This window comes from Brassica napus, chromosome A4, assembly GCF_020379485.1.
Source record: "Brassica napus cultivar Da-Ae chromosome A4, Da-Ae, whole genome shotgun sequence".
NCBI classification, from domain to species: Eukaryota; Viridiplantae; Streptophyta; class Magnoliopsida; order Brassicales; family Brassicaceae; genus Brassica; species Brassica napus.
In genome coordinates, this window is record NC_063437.1 from 6,987,274 (window position 1) to 6,997,952 (window position 10,679).

Genomic DNA, 10,679 nt, shown 5'->3' on the forward strand with positions numbered 1-10,679 from the left:
TATATATTGTAAATTATATTTTGTTAATTATTTATTTTAGAATTATTTTTCAGTTAATAATTTAAAAATAAAAGCATAATTAAAATTTAAAATTAATTCAGATATTTAAAATTTCTTTATTAATATTGATCTGTAGCAAAATTGGATTACAAAAATAAAAAAAAAATCTAATTAAATAATAAACCAAAAACTTTAACCTAATTACTAACTAAACCAAGCTTTAACCTAATTAGTACTAACTAAGCGCCACCCCAACACCACCACCTTCGTCGTTTCTTCATCTTCCAACTCTCACCCGTCGCACCACCACCTTCGTTGTCGTGTTCTTCCATGATCTTCGCCGTCTTATCAAGCCATGACCTTTGTTGCCTTCTTCATCTTCCAGTCCTCACCCGCCGCACGACCATCTCTGCTCGCGACCATCTCTGTCTACCCCAACGCCGCCCCTGCTCTGTCTTCCCCGACGCCGCTGCTCGGTCTTCTCCGCGCCGTTGCTCTGTCTTCTCCCACCCTGTTCTGATTCTCCAAGCTTACGCTATTGCTCTAGTCTTTCTCTGAAACCTTCTTACAAACCAAAAAAAATTAATCAAGTAAACAACAGAGGGTAAAAGAGAAGAATGAATACCAGAACAGAGAGGAGGCGTCACTTCGTCACAGGACAGAGAGGAGGCATCACGGTTCAGAGAGAGAGAGAATAGAGTAGATGGGATGCTCCTCCTCTGTTGTTGTCTCACGACCTCCATTATCTGTAAGGAGAAGGATACTGAGCGACAGAGAGGATGGTGACAATGAATCTGTGACTTACAGAAACTGAAGATGCAGAGAGAAAGAAGATGAGTTTTGTGAGTCTAGACACTTACAATTTTTTTGGATCTGAAAACAAAAGCGACAGAGAGAGAGAGAGAGAGAGAGAGAGAGAGAGAGAGGAGAAGAAGTAGGAATAATCTGGACCCTTCAAAAAGTTTAATCTAATGGTTGTGATTACATAAAGCATGATCTCAGTCCTTGTATGTGATTGGCCAGTTTGTGTTGACCAATCAAATTTTTGTATTTGATTCCTATTTTTCTTAATAACATTGTTTTCTATTTTATTTTGTGTGTTTAGTATAAAAATATTTATGATATATTTTTGAAAATAAAAATTATTTTAAGAAAACGTTTAAAATTTATGATTTTGTGATTTATATTTGGATATATGAAATATAGTTTAAAGTTTATGAACTAGAGGATTTAAGTTTGAAATTTAAAATTAAGGTTTAGAATTTGGATATATGAAATATAGTTTAAAGTTTATGAACTAGAGAATTTATGTTTGGCATTTGAATTTTGTGGTTATATGATTTAAAACTGATATGATAAAAAAATTATATGATTTGATAATTTCAAATTGTTCTTCTCATTTCACTTCAAAAATTGCATAAATTTAAAGAATTAAACATGATAATTAAAATTTAAAATATAATAGAATTTGAGGATCAAAAGTTTGGGGTATTGAGATTTGAGATTAATTTTTAAACTGTAATCTTAAATTAGTTTAAAGATTTTAAATAAAAGAATTATAGTAAATGAAATTAGTTTAAGGGTTTAAAGGTTTGAGTATAGGGTTTGAGCCCAGGGTTTGAGAGTTAAAAGTTTGGGGTATTGAGATTGAGATTAAATTTATGAAACAGAAATAGTTTTTGACTATATACTTAATATCTGAGTTTAAAGTATATGTTTAAAGTTTAGGGTTTATTAATTCGTTTACGGTTTAGGGATTTAAAAAGACAAATATAGCATTTTTAATTATGTGCTATTAAATATATGTCTATTAAACATATGCTATTATAGCATTTTTCACCTTAAGTGTTATGTAAAATATAGTAAGAGGAAAAGTGAAACAAGTACGAGAGGGAAAATCAATTATTTTTCTGCTTTAGATATGCATAGCGTTTCAAAACTAAAAGTGCTATGTATACTATGCCCGAAAAGTGTTTTGGAGAAATTAAAATCGGACCAACCTAACATAGCGTTTGTATTTTCGCAAACGCTATCTAAAAGTAAGAGATATGTCAACAATAGCACAATCGAAAAAAATGCTATCCCGATCTGCTATTAAAACCCATTTTTCTTGTAGTGTATTCCAGATTTCGTAAGAGTATGGTAGATCACTTTTTGCCTCATTAAGAGCATCTGAGCATTTCTCTCCAACAACTTTTGTCCTTTGGGTGATTCTATGTTTTTGTCAGATGTAGAGCTATTCTCCTCCTCATTGAGAACACTGTCCAATCACAAATGTTCAAGTTGCATAAGCATTTTCAATTTTCACATGCCAAAGTCTCCTTTTCCATCTAAGTTCTCCACTTTAATTTTCACTTGAGTAGCTTTGTGTGATTCAATACTTCTCTGAAAGAACCCTAGACTTGGAAAAAATTGATTCACCTTTAGCTAGTACCAATCACATGTTAGAAACTGAAACAGTTCCTTTGGTTAGCATGATGCTCCGATACCACTTATAAAATTTATATGCTTACGAGTAACTTAAACCTTAATACTATAGATAATATTTGTTTAGCTATGCAACGATCAATTCACCTTAACATGTTTTTTTTTTTTTATGAGACGAGACACAAGATTTGGTAACCCAACTCCTTTGCGGGTAGAAAGAAACTTAGCTCTCAAGTTTCATTATCTCAGTTACGTACGAAGACTATACAAGAGATCAAAGCTTAAACCATTTCAACACCAAAGCGCGAGCAAAAACTATCAACCTATATAGTTCTATATCACCCACCAAGTAAGCTTTTGCCCAAGGTAAGCTTTGATGGACTCTTCACCATGAAAATCCTTCAGCAATCTAATCACAACAACTCACTATCTGTTTTTTTTTTTTTTAGTATTTCTAAGTAAGCTCACATTCTCCCTTTATACAAGTTTGACAAAGTAAACCTAGAAGACTTGGGCTTGTCATGGAACACATTGTCGAGTCCCATCAGGGTTTGAGTCAATTTGGATCGGTTTGAGCCACTTACATTACATAATAAATATAACAATTAAAATATAGAATAATCATATTTATCTTGAATATGCGATATATTATAGTCAAACCTTTCTCAACGAAAATCACAAGGATACTGACTTTGCAATTACCATGTTCCAGTAATCAATGATAAATCATAGAAATTTATGATATTTCATATACATCCCTTATATACTAATTGAGAAACATTACAACATTGTTTTGTAGCCACGTGTCACCATGAGAATGAAATTCAGAATTCTTAGAAAATTAGGTTGGTCCATATTAAATTAAATTATATTTTTTTACACTAACTATCAAATTGATAATTAATGTACAAAAGAATATTCTCGCACTTTACTTAAATAAAAACTACGAAATTACCTAATATGATTAACATATATATATATATATGACAATTAATGATTATGAATAATAAATATTTGATAACAATTTTTGCATCTTAGTTATTTTTTGTTTAATCTTATATTAGTAAAATATACTAAACAATCACATTAACCATATAATAATAATAAAATTTCTTATATGTTGAATTTTAAAACGACTATAAATTACTAAAAACGTTAAATGTCTCACACTAAAATTTTGTGATCATGTGGTTTAACTTTTTTGTAATAACAAGATACAAATGATCGTCAATTGTATGAATATGAGTCTCATTTATAGACATTAATATTATGTATAAATATAGTTTAAAATTAAACTAGATAACATATAAAAATACATAAATATGTTAATTTCTAAATTTGTTGAAATAATAATATTTTAGTATTAAAATTTGAATTGAAAAATTCACACATTAAAAATTTTGTGTTTATCATATGAGTATGAATTCTCAATAATAAATATTTTTATTAAAGTATACTAAATATCTATGTCCATGTCATTGAAATTTAGTTATATACCATATAAAATAAATAAAATAATTTTTTTTATTTACCAAAAAATATCGTAAATAAACAAGAGTTGTTTTGATTTATGTGCTTACTATAATTTAATTATATACATAATACAGAAATGAACACAAATAAATAATAATATATAAAAATTATTTTTATATATAATGTTCATCCCGCTTAATTGTGCGGGTCTTAACCTAGTATACATTATAGGTATGAACACCAACCCATAATCATCACGGAAACTAATGAACAAAAAAACACCAAAAATGTCTAGACTGAGAACACAAATTGATTGAAATGACAATTGTAATCAAAAGACAAACAAAATCCATAACATAAGCTTAGGTGGACTGAGTAATGTGACCAAAACGAATGAAACTTGAAAATGAAACTTCTCAGGTGAATCGAGCTGCCACCATCAACTAATGATCTCGTTATTTCACAGTCTGCTAACATTATCTCTATCGTCATTGCATTGTTGTGTGGCTAATCAAGATTCTCAGTTTCTTGCTCCATAATTTCGATGACTGCGTCGTTTTCTATCATTTCTCGAACTCATGTGGATACGAAGTCTACTGGTCTACTGTATCCTTTGATTTATCGTACTTAATCATTGCAAAAAGGGTTTCCTCCCATTATTATATTTACACTCTTTCTTGAGTTCGGTGGATCCACTGGGTCCGAATGGTTTGGTTTTCGATCTCTCTAGGGAGTGTCAGTGTCATTGTGACCCCTTGGAGGAGATTCTTTATGTCGTGATAATCTTTCTTCATGGAATTTTGAATATTGATAAGATCGGAAGTTGTACCATTATTGAGTGGTATGTCCTTCGCTTTTATGAAATTTGTAGAAATTTTTGGAGCTGTCTCTTTTGCCTTCTTCTCTTTATACATTCCTATGATATGTCTTACTTCGTTCATTGACCTTACCGGCCCGGTCTCTGGCGGCGCTTCCGTCTCTTTTTGATCTGCCACATCCTTTTTGTTGGATGTCTTTTTCTCATGTGTCTTATCATTGGATTTTAACATTGGCCCGATTTTTTCGATGAGGGCTTTTTTTTCTTCGTCAATTTCTTGAAGTCGGTGGAGAGCGTATGCTGGAGTTGCCGGTTTTGTAAGTAAAATTTCGTCATGAAAGCGTGACTCGTGCCATTAGGCATTTTGAAGTGCTTATACCGCCCACACCGTAGCTTATGATGATATTGGAGATGAGAGTTTTAAAACTTCTGTTGAAAGAGAAGAGCGACTCCTCCTTCTTTTGGGATAGTGTCCACATGTCGGTGTCAGAAGCTCCTTTCTCTATGAACATGGAGTACTGCTTCATGAATACAGTTGAAACCTAATTGAAATTGTTGATTGTATTGGCCTCCATTTGGGAAAACCAATTGAGAGTTTCTCATAGCAGATTTTTGATGAAAATTTGGCATTAGTCGGCGTCTTGTTCTCCATCCTTGAAGCGAGTTCGTGTCATCGCGATATGAGCTCGGGATATTTTTTTCCACTGTATGGTGGAATCTTAAGCTTGATATTTGGGTTAGGAGTGCTGGTGATGTGATTTTTGAACTGTGTTGTTGTTTGTGTTTTCGTTTATTCAATGATTTTGTCCATTTTGGAGGCCGATCTGGTGGCTCAATGGATCAAGGATTATGTCATCCGGAGATCAGCTTGGGTTCGTGCTAAGTTTTCACTAGTTGCCGATCTCGTCTTCTTGGTTCGCTGCTTCGTCGTTTGGGATTGATCCATTGTTGTTGTCCGATCTGTTGACTCATGTTGAGGTTACACATCCTCGTAGAGTGGAGTTTTGTGGGGGTTTTGGTGACGGGCCAGTAGATTTTTGACCCCAGCTTGCTGATCCGCTTGGGTCTAGGTGATTTTTCCAAACATTGCAAAGCTAGTTTCCTCACTGCGTCGTGCCGACCTGCACGTTGAACAAAAATAAAAAGAGGATGTCGTAAATTTTAAGTACTTGGGATAATAAGGCGTCCAAATCGACGACTGGCGCAACTGGTTACTTCATTTGTTCAGGCTGAATGAGTAGATTTCCGTCTGGACTGGCCTGCTGCACTCCAGATTCTTGGGTAATTGGAGTTTCTTCTGGGTTGAATTGATGCACTTTGTCTTCGGGAATGTTAATTTAATAAGTGTTTTTGCCAATCATCGTAGTGTGTATTTGACGTTGGAATCTTCAATGGTTTTATGTGTTGAATTCCTCCCTCTCCATCTAGCGCAAAATGATGGATCTCAAAATACACTCATAAAATATGGTTAAGATTAATGATAACGTATCGAGGAAGTAATTAATAAAAAGATGTCAACTGCTGATCTTGTATAGAAAATATATATAATATTGATATTTCTAAGTTATATAAATGTGGTGACCCAAAGGGTAAGAGAGTACAAGAATTTTTAGACTATAGGTTCAATATTAAAAGATGAGATCCCTTCTCTTTTTTTTTTTGGTTCTTTTTTTATAGGTGCTGATGATGGATCATAACGGTGACATGATCTCTGGCGAGTATCAAGTGTCTTTAAAATGACCTTTAATGCCCCAATCTCCTTTACATTTTGGTTTGACTGTGCCAGTTTGACATGGATTACTTTTTCAGCTCGGGACAGGCCTTCGACCTTTGTGGGCTTATTGTCTTCTTCTAGAGTTTTGTGAAAATTGATCGGATTCTTAGACCTGATTTGGAGTGGGGGGAAACCTGCCTCAACCTATTGAAGCATAAGCTCAGCAATACTAAAAATATCTGACCCCAAAAAATGAGAGGATATCTCTAACGTCTGGAGTGGGGGAAGACATTCAAACATTATAAAAGCTATTTTGTGTTGCTAAAAAAAAGTTGTTTTCATTTACAATGATCAGAGTTAGTATAGATTATGATGTATATATAGGTTTAGTTTCAACATGGTATGAACTCTAAAAACCAGCATATATATATATATATAAATAGATTACTCTGTTGAAATGTACAGAATTCGTCGCTTTGGGTAGACATAATTCTCGAGATGTATATGTTCTTCTTTCAATGTTTTTGACTTGGATTTTCCTCTTCAGTATGTAGATTCATTGTGGAAACCAGAGCTATCGGATCCATATTTTGGCGATGGATCACTCATAATATCCTGCAAAGGGAAAATATAGCTTACCAACCAAGCAATGTTTAAACTCTGCTAAAACATTTTAATGGACTCATACATATAGTGAGGTTGTGGCAACTGGACGCTGGATGTGGCAGTGATTTCTGTTCATAGTAGTATTCGGTGAAGGTCGATGGCTTCTGCAAAAGTTAATTGATGGCTTGATTTCTTCGGCTAGTGCTCTCAGTCTGTTAAGCTCAGGCAAAACAGCGTGACCCAAGTCAGGCCTGTCTTTGCGTCTTAATTCTGCACATTTTAGAGCAAGTTTGGCTGCAACCAAGGCCTCGTCGACTGGCCAGTCAGGAACTATAGGGTCTAACATCTCGACGAATTTTCCGTTTTGGATTGCTTTCTCAACATGATGTGTCAAACCCATTGGTGGCTTAGCTGTAAGTATTTGCAAAAGCATAATCCCGAACGAGTAGATGTCTGATTTAGTCCCCAGCATGCCGGTCTGCTGGTATTCTGGATCTATATAACAGAATGTTCCGGCTGTTGATGTCATTCTATATTGTGTTACAGTGTCTGCAACAGATGGAGGGACTAGCCTAGCCAAGCCAACATCAGAAATCTTGCTGACGAAATGCTTGTCAAGTAAAATGTTTCCCGGTTTAAGGTCACGGTGAACCAAAGGCTCTGGTTTCATCTGGTGGAGGAAATGCAGACCTGTTGCGATTTCAGCTGCTATACGAAATCTTAGCTGCCAAGAAAGAAATGGAGAGTTTCCTCGTCTGAACAGACAGTCTTCTAAGCTACCATTTGCCATGTATTCGTATACTAAACATCCATATTCCGGACAGGCTCCAAGTAAGAGAACCATGTTTGGATGTCTCATACATGTTAGTACTTCAACCTCTTGCTGGAACTGAGACCTTCCTTGTGCCGCGTCTGGTCTTAGAACTTTTATTGCCACTTGTGTATAATCTAGTGATCCTTTGTAAACAGGTCCATAACCTCCTTCTCCAATCTTGCGACTGGGAGAGAAATCTTCTGTCGCTTCTTCAATCTCCTCGATTATGTATTTTCTGTATCTGAAATCATTTTTCCCCAAAGAACTCGTCGCCCTCTTCTTTTCTTTTGCGGTTTCAATATGCTTTCTTTTTTGAGCTTCAAATTCTGCTATTCTGTGAGATGCCATTGCAGTTTCCATAACAACTCTACTTTTTTCTTTCTCACTCTCCGCCATTTGCATTGCTGCTTCCTTAGCAAGTCTTACCTCTTCTAATTTCAGTTCCTTATCTGCTTTCCACTTGTGTAACTCAGTAGCCTGATTGGAGATGAATCAGATTTCGATTATCTATTGTGTGCACGTATCTGACTAGAAATTATTGTTTTATGTGTTTATTGTTCAAAACTAAAACATACCGCATTCTTTGCAGAAATTGCTTCCTTGCAGGCAGTGTTATACATGTCCATTGTATACTTTAGCTCCATTTTCAGCCTTCTCATCTCGGCTTCCATCTCATCCTGTCAGATTTTAGTTTAAACAAATGAAAAAACTTTATCATGTGCAGGTAGGTACTCAGTGGTGAAAATAAGCTAACTTGGCGCGATAGTGAACATGATTGTCTCCCAGTTCCAAGGGAGCTTGATGAAAATGCTGCATATGAAGAACCAATATCTATTGACTGCTTATCTGACGAGCATGATGTCGCATAACTAATTCGATTTTCTTCGTAATCAGAGATGAGTGAGAGGTGCGGAACAGCAGCATGGTCATGAAAGGAAGGGAACATAAGATCCACACTAGGTCTTCCACTACTCACAAACGATATATCGGAGTCCATCATCGAGGGCTGGTATGTGCCTTCGTATCCTCTTCTCATAAAGGGAGACCTAATCAACATTGGTGGTTTTCATAAGTTTTAAAACTTGTTTTTATGGGAACGAATGAAACATGTTACATAGGTAACCAGCATACTTGATCTCGATCTCGTCATGTGTTCGTTGCATTGTACTTTGCCTCCTTTCAACTGGGACATGACAGCTATTTAATCAATAAGGTTAACAAAACATATATTAGAAAAATTAAAAAGGGGTAATATATACCATTCATATTGCTCTTTATAGTTTGTACACGCTGCCGCATAGTGGAACTCGGAAGTGAAGATGTCGAAGATTTCATGGAAGATATTTTTCCTTTAGAGATTGAATATACTGTGCAAAAGCTAGGTGCCCTTTTTATGACAGTGCTTGAAACATCCGGTGCTTTGAACCTTCTACCAGCGAAAGTAATCTATATAAGTGTGCTCATGTCTTGTCTAAAATGGGAGAAAGCAATTGCCTAATTACCTTAAAAGAGTCATCTTGGATGCACCGAGTACTAGCGTCTCGACTGCATTCTTCTGCACAAAGTCAAGTATTCCTTTAGCCGCACTAATGTCCTCTACAATCACGTCTTGGCAGAGGACCTGTTACAAGATTAAATCAAATGAATAAGAATGTTTGAAAGAAGAGAGAAGATGCAACGAAAACGCACGTCTTTCCTAGCACAGAAGCAGCGAAATGGAAGAAACAATTCTGCGCCATCATCACTTGACTTATTCCCTGCATTAACAAACAACAAAATCAATCAAAGTAATTTTACATTTGGAAAAAAGAAAGAAAGATGGTGACGTACCCGAAGGAAGCGAAGATGATTGTTTGAGTTTGACATGAAGAAGAGTAACAGTCTGTCCTTTGCTAACAAGGTTGTCGACTGTCCATTTTAAAGCGTTCTGGCTCTCTTTGTCTCTGTCGATGGCCAACGTAATGCTTTCCTCTCTTTTCTTGCACATTCTTTCTGTTTTGATCCTTCAACAAACAGATACTCGATGAGTTTATATATTTTGAATTTGGAGAGAGAGAGAGAGAGAGAGAGACACGTTTAAATATGCTAATTTTAGCAAATGCAGTCCAACAATAAAAACCTTTATACTCTCTTTTTAATCATCCTTTTATAGATTGTCTTTATCATTTCAAACTAATTTTATATGCATCTAGATCTCTACTTTCTTACTTTAAAGGAAGGGGCTTTATCTTTTGTAGACAAATTTCATTACAGAATCATCCAATTTTTATCTCAGTTTTTAGAGAAGGTGTTCGTACGTGTGTAAGTTTGACAGTTATGACAAGTAAAATATTTTCCATCCAGTTGATAGTGTTATTGTAACATTAGTTTTATTTTGAAATTCGAAATTGTTTCCAAGTAACGATATTTCTTTGCCCATGGATATTCGATAAACCATGCTAAACTTTTTATGTCGTTTATTTGTGGAGTTTATTCATCTGTTTTTGTATTACTTTTCCGCATATATAACAATGTTTATATTAATTTATCCAAATATATTTCGTACATAAGAGAAAGAACGAGAGATATTTTTTTTTTTAAAAGACGATGTTACACTAGCTGTAGTATTCTCTTGTGAACTTAAGCTTGGGCAATTCCATGAAAATTGACTAAATTACCGTGATATAGAGGTAAGAGACTCGGAACTTCCTGAGAGATATTATGATGATAATGATTGATGCACATGTGGGAGATATTATCTATCGTTTGGGCCTAGGCTTGTGGATGTATAACATGTTTTTGATGCATATATTTATGTGATTGTGTTATATCATTCAAACCTCGATTCG

The 10,679-nt window shown here is 34.9% G+C and overlaps 2 protein-coding genes and 1 long non-coding RNA gene across 3 annotated transcripts; all 3 read right to left on the reverse strand.

Moving 5' to 3' along the window:
* Window positions 1–848, reverse strand: LOC125607865. Its single transcript, XR_007338911.1, has 2 exons — window positions 626–848; window positions 1–561 (listed from the first exon to the last, which is right to left on the reverse strand). It is a non-coding gene; the product is annotated as an uncharacterized LOC125607865 (long non-coding RNA).
* A 3,342-nt stretch (window positions 849–4,190) lies between these two features.
* On the reverse strand, window positions 4,191–8,547 carry LOC125607866 (U-box domain-containing protein 34-like). The gene has a single exon (XM_048777326.1). The coding sequence runs from the start codon at window positions 8,251–8,253 to the stop codon at window positions 7,114–7,116; it is 1,140 nt and encodes a 379-aa protein (XP_048633283.1). The 5' UTR covers window positions 8,254–8,547; the 3' UTR covers window positions 4,191–7,113.
* On the reverse strand, window positions 8,403–9,838 carry LOC106417050. The gene is made up of 6 exons (XM_048778096.1): window positions 9,682–9,838; window positions 9,541–9,608; window positions 9,354–9,472; window positions 8,983–9,048; window positions 8,606–8,897; window positions 8,403–8,528 (listed from the first exon to the last, which is right to left on the reverse strand). The coding sequence occupies exons 1-6, from the start codon at window positions 9,836–9,838 to the stop codon at window positions 8,403–8,405; spliced, it is 828 nt and encodes a 275-aa protein (XP_048634053.1).
* Between the last annotated feature and the right edge of the window lie 841 nt (window positions 9,839–10,679).